Here is a 21,184-nt window from a genome sequence, read left to right as displayed (position 1 = left end):
GAGGGAAGCACACAGGACTGCAAACTAAAACCCAACTGCCAGCAAGGGCCCTTTGGGCCAGGAACACTGCATCCTGGGGCCCTCACAGTCTCCCACCAGTAGACACACAAGACTGGGCATCCAGGGGACAGGGCAGTGGCTCTGGTGTCCCAGAGAGTGACAGAATATATGATGCTTCATTATGAGCGACAGGGTAAGGAGGTAAAATGGAGGAAGGGTCCATCACTGCCTAAGACCACCTCCTCCTCTCAGAGCCAACACCAGGTGGAGGACTGACCCACCAAGGATCTTGTAATCTGCTGCTGTCTTCTCATCATTCCTGCAGTACAAGGAGGTCCCCAAAAAACAAAACAAAGCAAGCATTAGAAATATCATCTGGAACAGGAGCTCTCAACTTCGGTTGCATAGATCTCTTGAGGGGCAGGTCTATGGACTTGCATGATAAAAAATTCCATCTTAATTTTTACTAACCCTTAATTGAAATTTAGGATTTCTTCATTTTAAATATAGATAAAACCCCAAAGTGTTATTAGCAAGATGAGGGACTTCCTGTGGCAGTTATTAGCCCGACCATTAGAAATTATTTAACGTATGAATAAAGCAGCACAAACTTGGATAATAGTATTTCAATGAGTTTCCTTCAAATTTCTGTTTTATCTTATGGGTAGAAAAAAAACTTATTCCGAGAAGGCGTTGACAGGCCAAAGGGCCCAAGGCACCAAAAAAAGAGGCAGGCCTGATTTACCCCAGTACCTGGCCCCTCCTAGTCTTCGCCTGACAATGTCATGCTCTCATTCTCCCATGACTCACATCTGTTTGCCACTGTAGATGAGCCGCTGCTGTTGGGGGGGGATGCCCTCTTTCTCCTCCACACGCTCCTTGATTCGCTCCACCTGCAGAGGGATAAGTAGTCAGGGACCGTCCAGGAGCAGGCCCGTGGAAGGAGTAAGGGCTACAAAGATACAATGAGGGTAAAAGGACCAAGTTCATAAGCACACTCAAACAAGTGCACACAGCAAGGAAGAGGCACTGGCATACATCACCTTGTCTGTGGGTTCAATGTCAATTTCAATCTCCTTTCCAGTCAGCGTCTGAAACAGGCAAAGGTTATTGTATATTATACAATTTGTCTTAGGTAGAACAACTTGACCGGCTTCAGGGAGCTGTCATCTTCTGAGAGATGCACACACACAGCACTGCTGCTTTGTGTTTCAGAAGACTGATTAGACCTGTACTCATCAAACATTTTCACACTGTGGACAATTCTGTTAGGTCACCTGCCCCTCCACCGCCCGCACCCAATCAGTGAGAATACTGGCAAGCTTTTGGATGATGTAGCAATGAGAGGGATCCTAAGGAACACACTCCTTCAAGTCATGAGAAAGACCGTGTTCTATTATGACTATCCATGTTAGAAATCAGCAGATAATCCAGCTAATTCCAGGCCATGTCAGAAATCACCTCTGACCAATTCTTAGGAATTCCACATTTCATGCTCCCATTTCTTCTCCAGACTTCTACCTAAATTCTACACTGCAGGGCTGACTTCTAACATAGGCAAAGGGCTGCTGATAGCCAAATATGACAATTATACTAATTGTACAGTTAAAAATGTCATGTTCCATCCATCTTGAAGCTCTATCCAGGGGCCGGCTTTGTGGTACAGTGGGTTAGGCTGCCGCCTGCCCCAGCTGCTCCATTTCTGATCCCGCTCCCTGCCAATGTGCCTGCGAAAGCAGCAGAAGATGGTTCAAGTCCTTAGGCTCCTGCACCCACTTGGTAGACCCAGATGGAGTTCCAGGCTCCTGGCTTCCTCCTGGCTCAGCCCCAGCCATTGTGGCCATTTGGGGAGTGAATCGGGATGGAAGACCTCTACCTACTCCCCAGCCCCTGTAACTGTACCTTTCAAATGAATAAATAAATCCTTAATTAATTAATTTGAAAGTCAGAGTTACATAGAGAGAGGAGAGGCAGAGAGAGAGGGAGGTGTCTTCCATCCAATGGTTCACTCCCCAATTGGCCACAATGGCCGGAGCTGCGCCGATCTGAAGCCAGGAGCCAGGAGCCTCTTCTGGATCTCCCACACAGGTGCAGGGGCCCAAGGATTTGGGCCATCCTCCACTACCTTCCCAGGCCATAATAGAGAGCTGCATCGGAAGTGCAGCAGCCAGGACCCAAACTGGCACCCATATGGGATGCTGGCACTCCAGGCCAGGGCATTAACCCTCTGCACCACAGTGCCAGCCCCAATCCTTAATTTTTTTTTTTTTTTTTTTAAAAAAAAGCTCTATCATCTTTAGTGATCCAAACCACAAATACACCATGCTCAGTCTAACTTCAGTCTAACTTACAGGCATTTCTTCTAATGTTTTTCTTGTCACCATGCCCTCCTCCACTCCTTCTCCAAGCCTTAAGAACCCTTTGTAAGATCTCCTGCAGAATGCCCAGACTTGTTCCAAATGCACTTTATCAACAACTACAGCTAGTCAAGTGTTAAACTCTCCAACTTACAATCCAGCTTTCTAAAGGCCAGAGACCACTGGATTCATCTTCATAATCCAATCACAAAAAGCACAGTGTTTGACATATAAGCAGTCAATATTCTGGAAGAGCTAAATACACTGACCGTCATGATATAGTTACAGCCAACATTTTTAAAGTTTTGTTTGTTTGTTTGTTTCTTGAGAGGCAGAGTTAGACAGTGAGAGAGAGAGAAAGGTCTTCCCTTCCATTGGTTCACTCCCCAAACGGCCGCTTTGGCCAGCTCTGCACTGATCCAAAACCAGGAGCCTCCTCCTGGTCTCCCATGCGGGTGCAGGGCCCAAGCACCTGGGCCATCCTCCACTGCACTCCCAGGCCACAGCAGAGAGCTGGCCTGGAAGAGGAGCAACCGGGACAGAATCCGGCGCCCTGACCGGGACTAGAACCCGGGGTGCTGACGCCACAGTCGGAGGATTAGCCTAGTAAGCTGTGGCGCCGGCCTATTTGTTTGTTTTTTTGTGAGACAAATGAAGAGAGATCTTTCATCTGCTGGCTCACTTCCCACTCACAGCCAAGGCAGGGCTGAGCCAAAGCCAGGAGGCCAGACCTCAATCCTGGTCTCCACTCGGGTTGCAGGTACCCAAGTATTACACCATTTGCTGCCTCCCAGCTTGTACTAGCAGGAAGCCAGATCACCAGTGAGTACCCAGCATGGGAACCAGGCACTCTGATTTGGGATGCAGGTGGCTCAAGTAGAGATGTAACTGCTACATCAAATGCCAGCACCTCCTCCCAAGTATTTATTACTGTTCCCATTTTATAGGTGAGGAAAATAGCTCTTGGGCAGGTTATAAAGCATGCCTATGAAGTCAAAGTGGAGAGAGGTTCCAAACACAGACTTCCTAGCCCCAGAGCCTACACTCTGAGCTCTGTACTCTGCTGAGTCTAGGGTCTAGTACTGGGACCCAGTATAGACTCTTGCAGTAGCTCACAAAATATCATGATTTCTACCGATGAGATTCACACAGACCATCATGAAGAAAGGATTAAAACATTTCTCAGCAGGGCTGGCACTGTGGCGTAGAAGGTTAAGCCTCTAGGGGCCCGCTGCTGTGGCACAGGTTAATCCTAGCCTGCAGTGCCAGCATCCCAAATGGGCGCTGGTTCTAGTCCCAGCTGCTCCTCTTCTGATCTAGCTCCCTGCTATGGCCTTGGAAAGCAGTAGAAGATGGTTCAAGTCTTGGGCCCCTGAACCCACGTGGGAGACCTGGAAGAACCTCCTGGCTCCTGACTGGCTCAGCTCCAGCCACTGCAGCCATTTGGGGAGTGAACCAGTGGAAAGAAGACCTTTCTGTCTCTCCCTCTCACTGTCTGTAACTCTACCTTTCAAATAAATAAGTAAATAAAAAAATAAGAAGGTTAAAACCCTGCCTGCACTGCCAATATCCCATATGGGTGCTGATTCAAGTCATGGCTGCTCCACTTCCAATCTTGCTCCCTGCTAATGTGCCTGGGAAAGCAGTAGAAGATGGTCCAAGTACTTGGGCCCCTACACCCACGTGGGAGACAGGCAAGCAGCTCTTGGCTTTAGCCTGGCCCAACCCCAACTGTTGTGGCCACTTGGAGAGTGCACTAGCAGATGGAAGATCTCTCTGTAACTCTGCCTTTCAAATAAATAAATTTTGAAAAAAAAAAAAAAAAGAATTAAAAAATAAAAACATTTCTCAGCTACAAAAATGATTCACTCCTAGTATATTTCCAAAAATGCAAAAACAATACCTTTGTATTTACCTATTTGGATGCAAATCAATAAAAAATCACAATATGATTCTCAGGTTTCTATCCTAATCCATGCTGGTCTGTGTGAAGATTTTCACTAGTCTTTGGTAAAATGAGAAAAATAATAACAGAGATTTTCATAAAACTAAATGGTATCTTTTTACAAAATGACAGTGATACTATGTAGTATTTTATTTTTTAAAAGATTTCTTTATTTGAAAGGCAAAGTTAGAGGCAGAGAGAGTAAGAGAAAGAGGGATAGATTTTCCATCCACTGGTTCACTCCCCCATTGGCCGCAATGGTTGGAGCTAGGCCAAACTGAAGCCAGGGGCCAAGAGATTCTTCCGGGTCTCCCATGCGGGTGCAGGGGCCCAAGGACTTGAACCATCTTCTACTGCTTTCCCAGGCCATAGCAGAGGACTGAATCAAAAGTGAAGCAGCCAGGACTTGAACCGGGGCCCATGTGGGATGCCAGCACTGCAGGCCAGGGCTTTAACCTGCTGTGCCACAGTGCTGGCCCCTATATAGTAATTTTTTAAGGCCCTTGCCTGACAAAAAAAAGTTTACAATTCTGAGCTGTCCAAAGACTTTTCAACCAGGCATTTACATTTGTAACTTGGAGGGAAAACTTGGGCATATGTCCAAAGAGGCACATATGAGGTTTACTGTAGCATGTAGCAGCATTTGTAAAAGCAAAACACTAGAAATAGCTGAGTAATTACCATTAACAAGAACATTATTAGGCTATGTTGCATCCATAGAGTAAAATATTACACAACAGTTTATTCACTGATAAAGAAAGATCTAAGAATGTATAAATGTATAGATCTAAGAATGTGTAAATGGGGCAGGGCTGTGGTTTTGTGGGTTAAGCCACTGTCGCAGTGCCAGCATCCCATGTGAGTGCCGGTTCAGGTCCCAGGTGCTCTACTTCCTCCAGTCTCGCTCCCTACTACTGCACCTGGCAAAGCAGCAGAGGATGACCCAAGTGGTTGGGCCTTTGTGCCCATGTGGGAGACCCAGATGAAGCTCCTGGCTTCAGCCCAGCCTAGCCCCAGCCATTGCGGCCATTTGGAGTATGAACCAAGGGATGGAAGATCTCTCTCCTTTCTCTGTCTCTCCCTCTTTTCCTGTTACTCTAGACTTTCAAATAAGTAAATAAAGCTTAAAAAAAATAAAATGTATAATTATATCTAATTCTACATAAACACACATATATGCACAGAAATAAGAATTTAAAATATGAACATCTCATAATAATACTGATTATCTTTAAGAAGGGAGGCCGGCGCCGCAGCTCACTAGGCTAATCCTCCGCCTTGCGGCGCTGGCACACCGGGTTCTAGTCCCGGTTGGGGCGCCAGATTCTGTCCCGGTTGCCCCTCTTCCAGGCCAGCTCTCTGCTGTGGCCAGGGAAGTGCAGTGGAGGATGGCCCAAGCACTTGGGCCCTGCACCCCATGGGAGACCAGGATAAGTACCTGGCTCCTGCCATCGGATCAGCGCGGTGCGCCGGCCAACCAATAGCAAAGGAAGACCTTTCTCTCTGTCTCTCTCTCTGTCCACTCTGCCTATCAAAATAAAAAAAAAAAAAAAAGAAGAAGAAGGGGAATAGGGCTGAGGGGAGACTATATCAATAGCAACTGCCCCTTTATCTGTACTATTAAAAATTTTTTACAAAAACATTCCTTTACCACATGAATCATAATATTCATTTTGATTTGATAATAAAAAATTAGTAAAAAAGTTTCTAAAAGGCAGCTTAGAGCTGCTCTCCCAAGAGTATGATGCTTGGATTTTATGACATTAAAAAATTATTGGCTTATAAAATCTAAAAAGGGTGCTTTGTTTCAAAAATTGACTGTGGAAGTCCATGGGTGCTTCCAGAGAGCAATCTGACAATATGGTGTCCCAGCAACAACACTTCTAACAATCACGATAATATCCCAAAATAGACCTACAAGGGCAGGCATTTGGCACAGTGGTTAAAACACCTGCATCCCATGGCCGGCGCCGCGGCTCACTAGGCTAATCCTCTGCCTCGCAGCGCCGGCACACCGGGTTCTAGTCCCGGTCGGGGCGCCAGATTCTGTCCCGGTTGCCCCTCTTCCAGGCCAGCTCTCTGCTGTGGCCAGGGAGTGCAGTGGAGGATGGCCCAAGTCCTTGGGCCCTGCACCCCATGGGAGACCAGGAGAAGCACCTGGCTCCTGCCATCGGATCAGTGCGGTACGCTGGCCGCTGTGGCCAGCGGCCATTGGAGGGTGAACCAACGGCAAAGGAAGACCTTTCTCTCTGTCTCTCTCTCTCACTGTCCACTCTGCCTGTCAAAAAATAAATAAATAAAATAAAGGCTGCAACTATACACTTATCTTAAAAAAAAAAAAAAAAAAAGACACCTGCATCCCATATCAGAGTGTCTGGATTTGAAGCCCAGCTCTGGCTTCTGACTCCAGCTTCCTGCTAATGTGCACCATGGGAGACCACAAGGATAACTCCAGTGGTTGAGTTCCTGCTGCACACAAGGCAGACCTGTTACTGAGTTCCCTGCTTCCAGCTTTGGTCCAGCTCAGAATTGGCCACCTGGAGACTTAACCAGTGGTAGGAGCACTGTCTCCTTTTCTGCCTCTCAAATAAAAGGGAAAAAAGTACCTATAGTCATCGCAGTCTTTTGATGCTGAAAAATTAGAGACAATCTAAGTAGCAAACAATTGGAGGTTAAATAAGTTATGGTGTAATCACAGGAGAAAATTACACAATCCTCAATGTTTAGAGTTAATAATTATTTGCAATATATTAACGATATACTGCCGGCGCCGCGGCTCACTAGGCTAATCCTCCGCCTTGCGGCGCCGGCACACCGGGTTCTAGTCCCGGTTGGGGTGCCGGATTCTGTCCCGGTTGCCCCTCTTCCAGGCCAGCTCTCTGCTGTGGCCTGGGAGTGCAGTGGAGGATGGCCCAAGTCCTTGGGCCCTGCACCCCATGGGAGACCAGGAGAAGCACCTGGCTCCTGGCTCCTGACTTCGGATAGGCGTGGTGCGCTGGCTGCAGCGGCCATTGGAGGGTGAACCAACGGCAAAAGGAAGACCTTTCTCTCTCTCTCTCTCTCACTGTCCACTCTGCCTGTTAAAAACACACACACACACACACACACACACACACAATATACTGTAATTTGGGGCCGGCGTATGTCACAGTGGGTTAATGCCCTGGCCTGAAGCGCTGGCATCCCATATAGGCGCCGGTTCTAGTCCCAGCTGCTCCTCTTCCGATCCAGCTCTCTGCTATGGCCTGGGAAAGGAATAGAAGATGGCCCAAGTCCTTGGGCCCCTGCACCTGCACAGGAGACCCGGAAGAAGCTCCTGGATCCTGGCTTCAGATTGGCGCAGCTCCAGCTGTTGCAGCCAATTGGGGAGTGAACCATCGGATGGAAGACCTCTCTCTCTCTCTGCCTCTCCTCTCTCTGTCTAACTCTGACTTTCAAATAAATAAATAAATCTTTAAATATATATATATATACTGTAAATTTAAAAGAAAGCAAGTTATAGTACACACAGTATAATCCCAGTTTCATGCAAACAATAACAGACATGTGCACTTACATGCTTTCAAAGCCTGTAAGGAGACACGGAGATACACAGACACAGGCACGCGTGCGCACACACACACACACACACACGAACATATCTATACAAACATCAGTGATTTTATCTTGAGGAAAAGCAGCTTAAGGAAGACCTGTACACTATGGTTTCGTACACCACATCTTGGTCTAGACTGTACACTTTAGAGAAAGTATACTATTAGGAAAACCCAGCTGGAGGTGTAACAGAGAAGTTAAGACATGAATTAATGAGCCCCTAGATCACAATGTTAACGAGTAATGAGGATGTAAAGGAAAATCAAGTAGAAAGAGGTGTCACATAAAAACTAGTTCCTATAACAGAGCAATGACTCTTATTAAGAACTGTGCTGCAGATACCTGGCAGGTTGATGTGACCAGCATGAGATGGGTTTCAAGAAGATGGCTTACGACAGAAGATGAGGCACTTCATTGTAGACCCCAAAGGTGAGGTGACAAGAAAATATTTAAGTTAGGAAGGATTACAAAAGATACGGATTACAGAGGATTACAGAAAGATACAGAAGTCAGTTACAGAGACAAGAGCTGAAAAACGACTGATTTATAAAGGAACTCTAATAAAACCTATCATCTATATAGCAGCTAATCGACTGCTTTCATATATATTTAATATATAAAGAAATGCAGCAACAATAAAGCAAGAGATGGAGGACAGAGATCTGCTTGAAGGCAGAGAGTACTGCAGGAAAGGAGACAGGCAATTTTCCTTAGAACTACATCAAAACGGATTAAAAGGGGCAAAACGTAGTGCTAGTCAAAGGACAGCATCAGCATCTCCTGGGAGCACAACTGCTAAAAACGGAGCCCAAGACGGAGCCTCTCTTGCCCCCTCCACCCCCACTTCCACCCCCGACCCAGGATCAGAATCGGCATCTTAGCGAGACCCCAGGTTTTCCCACACACTCCAAAGTTTGAGAAAGTCCCCCTGGAGTTAACATGTCGGTAGGTTATGAAGTCAACTGAGAATAGAACGGAGAACCAGAGTGGCTCTCACACAGTAAGCTTTCTTGGTATAAGGATCACGAGTTAAAATGTGGGTTGAAGCTTTAAAGAAACACTTAACACAAGAATAATAGGTGCTGGCCTGTTAAGCTGTGGTCTGCTACACCGGCATCCCATATGAGCACTGTCTGGAGTCCTGGCTGCTCCACTTCTCATCCAGCTCTCTGCTAATGACCTGGAAAAGCAGCGGAGGATGGTCCAAGTGCTTGGGCCTCTGCACCCACGTGGGAGACCTGGATGAAGCTCCTGGCTCTCGGCTTCAGCCTAGCCCAGCCCTGGCCATTGCAGCCGTTTGAGGAACCAGCAGAAGGATCTCTTTCTCCCTGTCTCTCCTTCTCTCTCTGTAACTCTGCCTTTCAATTTTCTAAATCTTCTAAAAAAAAGAATAATAATAACCTCTTCTTTGGACTAAGAAGACATGAGAGACCATAAACACCGAAAAGATAATAAAAGCATTAACCGGTGCTTCTCAAAATTCTGACAATGAACCACACTAAAGAATACAGCTGAATTAGCAACACCTATGTGTGTATAAATTCATATAAAATGAAAGAAATTTCTCAAAGCAGTACCCTTACCCAGAGGTATGCCCTAATATTTTCTATTTTTAGAAAATGTTGCTTGCAATTAGGGTCATTACACTGGTTTCAGGTTGCTATTAAAGGAATAAAAAACAACGACCTTCAATATGCTGTTGGTCTCAACCCTCAGCTAAGGAACGTCTAGGAGGCAGGGACATATGCTGAACTGATGAAATTATGATCGACTCAGCTATAAAAAGGCCAATCTGGTGTTGGACTGCATCAATCGTCAGTGGTTTTGTCTCTCTCTAAAGAGGAAAGAGCATCTAGGACTAATCAGGTTTGGAAACTGGGGAAGAATCACGAGAGGCTGAGACAGGGGATGAAGGAGATGAGGTTAGTACCAAAGACTAGGGCACCGGTAACTAACCTGCCTCAGTCAAGGAGTGAGGCTGCTCCATGTGCCCGGCTTTGGTTCCTGCAGGATGGCTGAGATACACCTTGGCAAAGGCTCATAGTCTAGCCCCGGAGATCCCCTGGGTCCCCCAGGCTAGCTGTGCTGGGAGAGGCAGGTAACCTGGGCATGAAGAACAGAGAGCCGAGCTTATTCCAGGGTCCGACAGACGGGAGAGTCAGCCTGCTGCTGGCCTTTCTCTACGACTGCGGGGGTCGAGTACGGGGAGACCTTGGACAAAAGCGGCCTCCTTCTGGGTTATGGGACAGTTCTGACGAGAAAGCAGGGACCCCCAGGGCCGTCAGATCGCGACAGGCCCAGCTCTCCAAGCCCTCCGGAGTCCCCCTAGTTCCCATAACCCCTCGCGCGCAACCCCGAGACTGTCAGCGCCCTCCAGGCACGGGAAAGGCGTGGTTTTTCTTCCCCGCTTCTCCCTAAGGCCCAGCGGCCAGCCCAGTACCACTGCGTCTTGGCAAGGCTGGAGGTGCTCCCACCTTCACTTTAATTAGCATCTTCTTCCCAGTTTGGGGCTGCACACGGATAAACTGCTGCTGCTACCGCTGCGGTCGCTGCTGCCACTCCCCGGCAATCCTCCTGTAGGAGTCACTTCTGCTTCCGGGTCACTGCCTGGCTCCACCCACTCCCCCCCTTCTTTCCTAGGGGTTCCCAAAAGGCTCAAGAATGCTCTCGCGTTTCGCTTCAGTGGCGTCGTAAATAAAAGAAGGCAGGCAGCTTGGTTACTGCAGAGATGACGCCTCCGCGAATCTGAGAGTTCCCAGCGAGCTTGGGCTAGCGGAAAGCTGGGGGCGGCACGAACTACCACTCCCATCATGCCCAGGGGCAGCCCACCGTTCCACTCTGGGAGTTGTAGTCCCCCGCCCCGCGGGTCCAACGGCGGCCTCGCTGTGCGAACTCTGTTACCCAGGAGGCCGCGCGTCCGCCGCCGAAGCTGGAATTCCTCGGTCAGTGGTTCTCGCCGTCAATTAGCGAAACCTGCTGGCTTGCCCACAAGGCTCCGCGGGGTCGCACGAGGCTAGTTGCTAAGCAGGGGGAACCTTTGGTCAACTGCCACCTGGGCCAAGGCAACAGGAAGTAAGTACCCCTATTCCGGAAGCGGGCGAGCCTCTTACTCCTAACTGCTGTTTGCAGGGGGCGGGAAAAGGAAGAGTAGTGGGCTAAGGAACGCACCCTCAGGATCGCTCACAACTCCTTCCCACTTCTTCCCCCCGGCGATCAGTTCCTGGAATGGAGACCGCGAGAGCCATCGCAGCCACGGGACGGGATGGGTCTGGCCGACAGGCCTCAGGGATCACACCTCGATCTAAACAAACTTAAGCGAGGAAAGAAATGGACCCTGCCGCCAGCCCCGACGGGGCAACGCGTTAGGTCCTTTGTGACTTTTCCTACCGTTCAGTCCTCAGAGTCGTTGCTACCCCGAGGACTCCGCCATGCCTCACATCGACAACGATGTGAAACTGGACTTCAAGGATGTCCTGTTGAGGCCCAAACGCAGCACCCTTAAGTCTCGAAGCGAGGTGAGCCGGCGTTTGTGCTTGCTCTTTCTTGACCCCAAGCTCAAGAAAACTGCCTGACATTTGTCGGAATGCCAGACATTTTGTTTGTTTTTGAGGCATGAAATGCTCAGTTTTCCGTTCATATTTTGCAGGTGGATCTCACAAGATCCTTTTCCTTTCGGAACTCAAAGCAGATGTACACTGGAGTCCCCATCATCGCGGCCAATATGGATACCGTGGGCACCTTTGAGATGGCCAAGGTTCTCTGTAAGGTAGGACTTTCCTTAAGCCTCCCCCGAATCCTGTCCGGTTAGCCTGTTAGCTGCAGGTATGTTTGCAGCCCCACCCACATCCCCAGTCAGCCCTCTGGCAATTAACAGGATGCTCCGTTTACTATTGTCTCTAGTGCTAAGGCTCTTTGATCTGACAAGCTCAAATAACTACCTGAAGTATGAGGTTCAAAGCCAAGTTTTGCCCTCAATTTTTTGGTATATGAACAGAATGTCCCCTTTGTTTTCCTGTCTAGCAGTGTATGCACCTTGCAGGCTTTCCCCACCAATCAGGTCAGCCCTTTCCAGTCACACAAATCCCTCCAGTTTCACCGCTGTTCACAACATCAAGTATTCAGTTAGTCCAGAAGCTAAAATAATTTGAGCGTTCAAAAATTCCTAACTAAAATAAAAACAAAGAGAAAAATTCCTAACTAGAATGTCTTAGAGAAAAGTAGTTGATTGTCTCTTATGTATATATATATATTGCATATATATATATATATATATATATGAATGAATCTTCCTGTTCTTTAAGTCCTAGGTCCCTGGGAGTTTCTGGCATGTGCCTCAAATGGAATGTTTTTCTTGTATACAGGTTTTTCACTTTGAAAAGATCACTGGAAGATCTTGTTCCTGTCAGTAATATTACCTCCGTCTATCCTTGTAGCTGAGAAGGTAGATAGCCACCACCTACCTGCTCACTCTGAGGACATATGCACTCTGCTGGTTGATCCCTATAGCCCTGGATGGCGGATTCTGCTGCTGTTTGTGGCTCCATTAGCTTTGAGGACTTCATCTCCCTTTTTTACTGGTGTCTTTGTGGAATGTCTGTTATTTCTCTGAGCTTGACAGCTTTGTGGTTGTATTACTTTATTCCCATTGCCATTCACTAACTACTTAGGAATCCTGCTGCTGCCTGTTGTCTGCCTGCCCTGTCCAGTGGAGTTGGGGCATGAGTCTGATGGCAGAGTTAACAGACATGCTGTGAACTTTGGTGGGGTCTTAATGCTTCATTGAGATTGGCTCTCAGTATTACTGAATGGTAAGAGTTTATAGACAGAGACAGGTCTTAGTAGACAATAAAAAGGTTGGCCGCAAGCAGGCAGCTTTCCAAAGCCTGGTGTGTAAACAAATGTGTTCATCATGCCCACATTATGCCCGTGTATCTCCAAGGCTTGCCAGTCTTAGTGATTTTTCTTTATCAGCATGATGGTAGAGTGTTGCTACAAAAGCAGAATTCAGTGCCAGATTTAGCTCGTGTTGCTGATGATCCTTGAGTGAATATAGCACTTGCCTTGTTGCTGGCTGATACATGACTTCCTTGGGTTTGTCAGTTGCAAGGTTTGTGGTGTCTCAGCCAACTGCTGTCTCTTGTCTGTTGCATGTTTGCACTCCTAAAGCACAAATGCCAACATTCACAGTGGCTCCTGAATGCCTTTCTTACTGTATTAGGATACTGTTTACAATTTGTTGTTTAGAGAATATTATCATCTTTGAACATAACTGACTAAATGAAGTAGACTTGGTCCATGTCCCGGACAAGAAAATGTGTCCTTTTCTCCAGTAGAGATGGAGAAACGATCAGGTAGCATGGTTCTTTATTACTCTCATTAACCTTATGGTCTTACCTTCAGCAGGCATCTGGAGCTACTGCTGGTAAGTGAACCAACAGTAGATTAGTTAGTCTTAGATTCTCTGAAGAGGAGGGGCTGGGTCAGTAAAGACAAATGCTGGCTCCCTCTGCTTTCTCCATATCTAGTGCTTGTCCCCCTGCTCTAAAACAGTCTTTGTCACCTTTAAAGTCAGAGGCAGTATATGTGCTGATAGGTAAAATCTAATCTGGATGACTCAGTACTTTGTTGGGAAAATTTGATAAGCACTAGTTTATGATAATAAACCCTCAGGAATTTAGAGAGAGAATAATGGCTGAACTCAAGTCCCAAATCAACTGTTGGCTTCCAGTTGCTTTCCTTTAGAACTGTAGTCATTGTCTGTTTCAGAACAGTACAGAAGTCTATTTCTAGAAAAGCTCTCATCAGGTTTGCTCTGTCGATGGTTTTCTTTTTCTCCAGTTCTCCCTCTTCACTGCCGTCCATAAGCACTACAGGCTCGATCAGTGGCAAGAGTTTGCGAGCCAGAATCCCGACTGTCTTGAGGTAACACTGGGCCTATGCACTCCTTATCCCACTGTTTCAGGAATCATCTGGCTTCCCGGGGACCAACCCTCACCCTCCACCCAGCTAATGGCCCCATTTCTCTCACAGTATCTGGCTGCCAGCTCAGGCACAGGCTCTTCGGACTTTGAGCAGCTGGAACAGATCCTGGAAGCTATTCCCCAGGTGAAATACATCTGCCTGGATGTGGCCAATGGCTACTCTGAACACTTCGTTGAATTTGTGAAGGACGTACGGAAGCGCTTCCCCCAACACACCATCATGGTACGTTTTGTTATCCTGCCGCTGGTACCTTCCATTTCCACTTTTCTTGCTATGCCATTTTGTTATAGTTCATTTCTCCTTGGCTGTATGATATTCCTAGTTCACATACTCATGTTACCGGATGATTGTTCAGAGCTCCAACTTAAAACGTGTTAACTGGTCAGTACAGTTTCTCTAACCATTAATTGATAAGTCTTTGTCCCTGACATCACTCACCAAATCACGATCGAACGTGGTTCATCCCTGTGGTACACATACATCTGCTCACTGAAATGGACATGTACGACATGGTATAAAAGGAGTCACATGGGAACTGTTTTATTTATTTTTTTACAAGTGTAGGGGAGTGATGACAAGGCCTCATTTTCTTCACCACATTGAGGTGCATCTCTGCACTCTCCATCAAAAGTAGATACACCTGGGCAGATGGGATTTAACCTTCATCACCATGTCTTCCCCCTTTCCCTTGAAGCCAGAAGTTCTATGACAGAACTATTTAAGGACATGATATGCTGGGGCCTCTTGGTGCGAAAGGGGAGACAGATAAGTCCCCTCTGTGTTTGGGCTAGTAGTTCCTTTTGCCTCACGCAGTGCTCCTCCCTGCCACCCTGTGTCTCCCTGCTGACTGAGGCCTTAAAGTGCATCTGGACTTCAGCAATAACAACATTGCTCACTTAATTCCCCTACTTCAGCTTGGTGCAGGGGGACAGATGGGAAGCAGGACCCTTCGAAGTGACTGGAGGCCCCCATAGAGCCCAGCACATTGGACCTAGGTACCCTGACCCTGTAATAATGTTGGAAGGCTCTGGTTCAGGCATACTACATAGGAGAATGCGCAACCTCCCTTCATTTCTGACCCTAAGGATGCTCTTTTTGATCTGTCTCAGGCGGGGAATGTAGTAACAGGAGAGATGGTGGAAGAACTAATCCTCTCTGGGGCTGATATCATCAAAGTAGGAATTGGGCCAGGTAAGCTGGTTTGTTGGTGCCCTTTTCCAGCCCTTTGGTGGCAAACACCTTTGGGATATTTCACTCCCATCTTTTGTTGTGTTCATCCCAGGTTCTGTGTGTACTACCCGGAAGAAAACTGGAGTAGGCTATCCCCAGCTCAGTGCAGTGATGGAGTGTGCAGATGCTGCTCATGGCCTCAAAGGCCACATCATCTCAGTAAGGCCCAGGGGCAGGGCAGGGTGTGAGGCTGCCACACAACTGGCATTCCTGCAGGATACGGAGGCTGGAGTAGAGATGGAACAGGACTCTCGGGTCCCTGGCAGCTCTGAGCTGGACGGTTGGGACATTGCCAAGAGGGCTTGGGAAGTCCATGCTGTCTCCTCACAGTGCTCCTTACTTTGCAGGACGGAGGCTGCAGCTGTCCTGGAGATGTGGCCAAGGCTTTCGGTAAGGAGGTTAGCAGAGCGCAGAAGGATCCTGTAGAAGAGCATGAATTATTTCTGAGGGTCTGAGGGTATAGGCTCAGGCTGGGAAAGGCTCGGGAAGCCATTTCCTTTCTTTCATATTGTGAACTAATAACCCAGAGCCTGTGGGTGTCAACTGGGGCAAGCCAGCAGGGGAGATCTGCAGACTGGGACTCATGGGCCAGTGCCATCTGCATTATCTGCTGGCTGCTGGACAATGTAGATTGGTGAGCTTTACCCATAAAATCACTCCAAGGAATGGGGTTGCAAGCCTGCATTTTTTTATAGCTTCCTGGGTAACCCTTACATTAAAGTGGGAGATCTTTGCCCTTGGGATACTTCGAAGCAAGTCTTATTCAGCTGGGCACAATAAAATGAAATGACCAGAAGATGGCAAAAGTAGCAGAAAGAGCAAAAGCCAAGTGGGGAATCTCCAGAGGTGCTTCTGAAAGTCTTGGAAAACCAGATCTACTGAGGAGTAGCAGCCAGAGCAGACTAGGCCTGTGTAGACTGTGGGAACAGAACCAAGAAGATGCTGGCTTCATTGTCAGGACTGAGAGTTTGGTGTGAGTTGCTTTTGAGTGTGGCCAGGTGGCACCCTAGCCAGATTCATCTCTCGTCTCCCTCCTTGATGCTGGCAGGAGCAGGGGCTGATTTCGTGATGCTGGGCGGCATGCTGGCTGGGCACAGCGAGTCAGGGGGTGAGCTCATCGAGAGGGATGGCAAGAAGTACAAGCTCTTCTACGGCATGAGCTCCGAAATGGCCATGAAGAAGTATGCTGGGGGCGTGGCTGAATACAGGTATGTGTTCAGGCCAGGAGCTGAGGGTGCTTGGAGAACATGACCATGTGATGTGGTGGCACAACACATGGCTGCTGGGAGATGGATGGTGTCGTTCTTGGGATTAAAATGGTAAACCAGACCTAAATGCTAGAGAATCACTGGACTGAGGGAATCCAGGTGGAGAAAGTAATTAGTTTTTCCTATTCCAAGGGCCTCAGAGGGAAAGACAGTGGAAGTCCCATTTAAAGGGGATGTGGAACATACCATCCGAGACATCTTAGGAGGGATCCGCTCAACGTGTACCTACGTGGGAGCAGCCAAGCTGAAGGAGTTGAGCCGGAGAACTACCTTCATCCGAGTCACCCAGCAGATGAATCCTATCTTCAGTGATGAGCACTAGACCTGAGCACCTCTGGTCCGCCAGGGCACTGGCACTCTACCAGGGGCCTCCCGGATCAACTCCTTCCCGATCCCAGCTGCTGTGCCTATGTATTAACTCGTCATTTCCTAGCATCTCGCTCCTGAGGGCTCCTGCGGTAACTATACTTCTCTCTCTGCACACATGAAATACCCAGGGCACTCAACACTGGGGAGGAAGCAAGGAAGAAGACAGTCTGAGAAAATGAAGTCAGATAATCAAATGGGAATCTGGGGACCCAGCGTCCTCAAGATTACTAAAAAGAACTGACACTGACTGATAGATGAATGTTTTATATGGCCTTGGTCTGGCAGAGGCAGGCTTTCAGAATCATGACATGTTAATGAGCTTCATTAAATGGGACCTTCGCATATCTAAAACACAAAAGTGTTGACATATTTGAAATACCTCAATAAAGAGACCCCATCAACTGCAGAGATGCTGGGCTTTCTGCATAAGGCTGGCATCTTGGTGCAGCTCCAGGGAGAGTGGAAGTGGAGCTGGCACTGACCGGGGGGTCAAGGACAAGGAGCACTGTTATCTCCATTCCAGTGCCACCTCCGGATAACTGGCAGCAGTGGGAATTTACAAAGTACACTCTGGCGTTAGGACGTATATATATTTTTCAGAACAGCAAAAGGACATTTCTTCTGGGCTCTCAACCATGGTTGAGAAGGGCTCTTCTGGACACATCTGAACACTTCCCATGGAAGTAAAAAAGCAAAGAGATTGTTCCAGCTCTGGAGAATCTGGTTGTTTCTAAGCAATGACCCTATGCTGGCTTATTCCCCTCCCTCTCATCCAGACGATGTTCTAATAAATGCAAAGTTTAATGATCAAGCAGGACACAGTATTTTTTAGCAATGTAGTTGGGTTACCTGAACCCAGGCTTCTACTTCATTCCCACTAAGTGGCTTGCAGGCCTGAGGAGGCAGCAAATGGACAGAGTACAGAGACCATCTCAGTGCTATCATGGGTCTGGAGCTGTCTACGCATCAGGGGGAGGGGCAGGCATGGCGCTGGGGCCAGAAGAGGGGAAGTATTCACAGAAGGTGGGGATCAAAGTGTCAAACTTTGTCTTCTGATAGTGTTCCAGAGACTCCTGTAGAGAAGCGGGGTGGGGAGGTCCCTAAGCCCTCTACATTCCGGAGCATGTGAGTCTGTCTGGTTCTGCCAACCCCCTTCCCCAGCTGTCTGCTGCCTACTCACCTGTCTGTCTTTCTGGCTGTTTTCTTCCTCATCGGAGTCCAAAACCAAGTCCCCTATGGTAATGACGGAGCTGCACACAGATGGAGGACACACTGCAGGAAGGAAAGCATTACCAATCAGACTACTGGTGAACACGCACTTCAAGGTTCCCAAGAACTGCCCAGTCCGGTCCTGAGTCAGAATCCCTACCTGGCTTCCTGGCCCTAGGTGGTGATAACGCTAGTCTCAGGGGGTCTCTGTAGCAGTCCAGGCAATTCCTGAAGTGGGAACAAGCAAAGAGGACAGGGTGAAGGGGAAGCAGGCTAAGAATGTGCTCCTCAGAGGAAGAAGCATCTCTGTTCCACTCACTCCTTTTGCTCTGAGCCAGGGACATCGTCTGGGTTCTCCTTCAGAGACCTTTTCCCCAGTGTGTGGGAAGGACTCTTAGACTTCCCATTGGAAGCTGTTCCTGAGCCCGTGGCACCTGCTGGATCTTCTGTGAGTACCCCACATTCTTCCCTGTTTCCAGGCTTGGATCCGACCTGGGTTGCTGAGCCCAGGTTCCTAAATGGAAACAGCATGACGGTGGGGCGCTCCTTATGGCCTCCCTTGGCAGATGCCCATCGGGACTGGATTCTTCGCCGCCCTAGAGGGGCCAGATTGAAATGATGGCCCGCTAAAGGTTCTGGATGCTTCCTAGATGCTGGTCCTTGAGGAAGGCATGGACCAGGCTTGGCTTTTGGCAGAGGAGTGTGGAGTGCTGCAGGTCTTGGTTGCTGAGGAGGGTTCTGCTCCACGGGCTCTGTCAGGTTCAGTGAGTCGACAGAACACTCTGGAAGAGAAAATGAGACTCCTTGCGAAGAGAACGGTAACAATAAGTCTGGTTTCTTGTGCTTTAGGCCAGGGGTGGGGGACTTCTGGCCCATGGGCTGTATAAGGTCCACAGAGTCACTCAGTCTGGCATTGCCAAGGCATCTGCAGTTAGGACTCAGGGTTCAGTATATCTGTAGCAGACTAATTTTTAAGTTGATCATTTTGTATGGCCTGGAATGATGTTATAAATATTTAAATGGCCTTGGAAAAAATACGGTGTCCCACCCCTGCTTTAGGCCCATGTTTTAATCCCCTGATAATCCCTACACCCCAAACTCCTAGCTCCCTCAGATGGCCCTTGTACCTGAAAGTGTCCACCCCATGTCCTCACTGTATTGGCGCAAGGCAAGACAGGAGGTGACAGAAATTCCAGGCTGCAGCCAATTCAGTATATTCTGAAGCTGTGGGCAGGGGGAGAGAGAGATGCAGATGATGATGACCATTGGTGACACCACCTCCCCACCCTCTGCCCTGGAGCATCTGCCCCGACAACACCTGCTGCGCCTGCAGTGGAGGCAGTGCCTTTTCCAGCTGACACAAGTACTCAAAAAACAGCTTTTCCATGGCCACCAGAAAGGGTTCCCCATACTCCTGTGCAAGTTCCTGCAGAGGGGAAGGCAGCAGGTCAGAGGCGGCTTACAGCGGCCTAACAGCCTCCAAAGCAGCCAGTCTCACCTGCAGCTTGGAGGCCAAATCCCCCCGGGCCTCCGACAGTTGCTTCACCTGCTGGCAAAAAGTTTCCTGCGCCTCCAAAATCTTCCTCAAATCTTGCTTTGTCTGTTGGGGAATGAAGCCAAGTTAGAGGCCTCAGGGCCCGGGGGCTGGAAGGGGGGGCAGCTCTTGTCGCACCAAGTGTACCCGGAACTGGGGCTTGTCCCGGCTGCTACTCACAGCTTTGGGGTCCCTCACTACAGGTCCGGACTCTGGGAAGTGGTCGTTCAGGGCGTTCAGGACCTGCTCCCACGGCCGGCCCTGCAGGATCAGCTCCACCACCACCTGCACAATACTCAACTTAGACTCCCCGTTTGGGGGCGAGCTACCCTTGCCAACAGGTCTCACCCCCAAGCTGTCGTGTCAGGACCTTGCATCCCCACCCTTTCTCCTATTCTCTTTCCAGGTCCTATTCGCTCCAATACCTTAGCTTTTAGGCCTATACACAGACGCGCATGGTGCAGGTAGCGAACCAAACCCGGGGCGGCCGCGCGCAGGGTCCGAAGAAACTCCAGTACTCGCGGAAAATGCTCTACGCGGCGTCCGCGCACAACTTGCCAGCTGGCTGCCGCAGCGAAGCGCAGAGTGCCGGGGCCGGCTCCCAGAGGCGTGTCCATGGCCGCGGGTCTCCGCCCTGGGGCGGGCCCTTCGGGTTCCTTCCACCGAGGCCAGGCCGCCCGGTCCCTCCTAAGGGCGGGGTTTCCGGCGGCCCTCCGTGCTTCGCCGTGTCCGGATGCTTGGCGGGGCGACTCAGCGCTCTTGTCTGGGCCGCCGGGGTGCTGAGGACCCACTCCCAGCCCGGGCTACAGCCCGAATGCAGGAGCAGGCCGTCTCCCGCGGCACCAAGCCGCTCAGCTTTAAACGCCACAGTTGCCTCGAACCTGAGGGTACCTCACTTCCGGCTCTGGGACTGGTTGCCCTTCCTGGAAAAGGGCAACAAGAGAGGACCAATGGGCAGCCAGGCAGAGGGAAATGTGACCGTGCGTCACAAGGCCACGCCCCCGCAGATCCGGCGCCTCTCGGGCTCTACGCGCGGCCTGCGGTCGCAGCTGTTTTCCTTCTGAGGCGGCTCATCCTGGGCCCTTCTGGCCTCTACGCTGCTTGCCAGGGCCAAAAAACAGTCCTTTGGCTTCTCTGAGGCTCGGCTTCCTGGCCCGTGAAGTGGGGGTCGTGTCACGTCCTTCCATCAGCTTCGCCCGTTTTGAAATACGTAGGGTTCCTGTCTGCGAAGCCTTCTCCAGCGAGCTCTCGCTTCCAGTCAGAATTCCACAGCCCCTCTTACCAGAGGAGGGCGCTCGCTTTTTAGAAATAAAAGTTTAAAAAGAGGCATCCGTTTGCTAGCTTGGCTTTCTCGGGATGGTAGAATTATAATTTCTTGTGGTGTTTCTGTTTTTGTTTTTTTTTGTGTGTTTTTGTGATGTCTTTTTTGTATCCTGTAACTAAAATAAATTCAAAAAGTAGATAGACTTCCGGTCCCCGTCTCTCTCTCTCTCTCTCTTTTTTTTTTTTTTTTTTTTGACAGGCAGAGTGGACAGTGAGAGAGAGAGACAGAGAGAAAGGCCTTCCTTTACCGTTGGTTCACCCGCCAATGGCCCCTGCGGCCGGCGCACCGCACTGATCCGAAGGCAGGACCCAGGTACTTATCCTGGTCTCCCATGCAGGTGCAGGGCCCAAGCACTTGGGCCATCCTCCACTG

At 49.1% G+C, this 21,184-nt stretch overlaps 3 protein-coding genes across 6 annotated transcripts; 1 reads left to right on the top strand and 2 right to left on the bottom strand.

Moving 5' to 3' along the window:
* Window positions 1-71: 71 nt before the first annotated feature.
* NEDD8 (NEDD8 ubiquitin like modifier) lies at window positions 72-10,421 on the bottom strand. The gene is given in 4 exon segments (NM_001082212.1): window positions 72-319; window positions 811-893; window positions 1,044-1,091; window positions 10,371-10,421. Coding segments are annotated over 4 exon segments (246 nt in total). The 5' UTR covers window positions 10,389-10,421; the 3' UTR covers window positions 72-222.
* A 340-nt stretch (window positions 10,422-10,761) lies between these two features.
* Window positions 10,762-17,556, top strand: GMPR2 (guanosine monophosphate reductase 2). Of its 3 annotated transcripts, none has more exons than XM_008269436.4 (10): window positions 10,762-10,968; window positions 11,114-11,411; window positions 11,543-11,662; window positions 13,735-13,818; window positions 13,927-14,100; window positions 14,988-15,069; window positions 15,161-15,267; window positions 15,456-15,498; window positions 16,157-16,316; window positions 16,509-17,556. In XM_008269436.4, exons 2-10 carry the CDS (start codon window positions 11,325-11,327, stop codon window positions 16,696-16,698), a joined length of 1,047 nt encoding a protein of 348 aa, XP_008267658.1. In that variant the 5' UTR covers window positions 10,762-10,968; window positions 11,114-11,324; the 3' UTR covers window positions 16,699-17,556. The 3 variants fall into 3 exon arrangements, with proteins under 3 accessions (XP_008267658.1, XP_008267659.1, XP_002718146.1); XM_008269437.4 differs by having other exon boundaries at window positions 10,765-10,968; window positions 11,291-11,411; XM_002718100.4 differs by having other exon boundaries at window positions 10,779-10,968; window positions 11,298-11,411.
* Window positions 14,394-20,439, bottom strand: TINF2 (TERF1 interacting nuclear factor 2). Of its 2 annotated transcripts, none has more exons than XM_008269435.4 (9): window positions 19,914-20,439; window positions 19,669-19,773; window positions 19,453-19,554; window positions 19,273-19,380; window positions 19,082-19,178; window positions 18,274-18,736; window positions 18,115-18,182; window positions 17,926-18,017; window positions 14,394-15,528 (listed from the first exon to the last, which is right to left on the bottom strand). In XM_008269435.4, the coding sequence occupies exons 1-9, from the start codon at window positions 20,103-20,105 to the stop codon at window positions 15,508-15,510; spliced, it is 1,248 nt and encodes a 415-aa protein (XP_008267657.2). In that variant the 5' UTR covers window positions 20,106-20,439; the 3' UTR covers window positions 14,394-15,507. The 2 variants fall into 2 exon arrangements, with proteins under 2 accessions (XP_008267657.2, XP_069909955.1); XM_070053854.1 differs by lacking the exon at window positions 14,394-15,528 and adding an exon at window positions 17,593-17,818 and having other exon boundaries at window positions 19,914-20,397.
* Between the last annotated feature and the right edge of the window lie 745 nt (window positions 20,440-21,184).

Source organism: Oryctolagus cuniculus, chromosome 12 (genome assembly GCF_964237555.1).
Source record: "Oryctolagus cuniculus chromosome 12, mOryCun1.1, whole genome shotgun sequence".
Classification (NCBI taxonomy): domain Eukaryota; kingdom Metazoa; phylum Chordata; class Mammalia; order Lagomorpha; family Leporidae; genus Oryctolagus; species Oryctolagus cuniculus.
The sequence above is the reverse complement of the archived record's forward strand: the minus strand, read 5'-3'. Positions and strand labels throughout refer to the sequence as shown.

What these genes read in the sequence shown, in the direction of transcription:
- TINF2 (XM_070053854.1), bottom strand. Translation starts at nt 20,105, where the DNA reads ATGGACACGCCTCTGGGAGCCGGCCCCGGCACTCTGCGCTTCGCTGCG. An exon ending in GTATAGGCCTAAAAGCTAAG is followed by an intron (nt 19,774 to 19,913) that starts GTATTGGAGCGA and finishes AGTATTGTGCAG; the next exon opens with GTGGTGGTGGAGCTGATCCT. An exon ending in CCTGGCTCAGAGCAAAAGGA is followed by an intron (nt 18,183 to 18,273) that starts GTGAGTGGAACA and finishes TTCCCACTTCAG; the next exon opens with GAATTGCCTGGACTGCTACA.
- GMPR2 (XM_008269436.4), top strand. Translation starts at nt 11,325, where the DNA reads ATGCCTCACATCGACAACGATGTGAAACTGGACTTCAAGGATGTCCTG. An exon ending in TGGCCAAGGTTCTCTGTAAG is followed by an intron (nt 11,663 to 13,734) that starts GTAGGACTTTCC and finishes CTTTTTCTCCAG; the next exon opens with TTCTCCCTCTTCACTGCCGT. An exon ending in AGAATCCCGACTGTCTTGAG is followed by an intron (nt 13,819 to 13,926) that starts GTAACACTGGGC and finishes TTTCTCTCACAG; the next exon opens with TATCTGGCTGCCAGCTCAGG.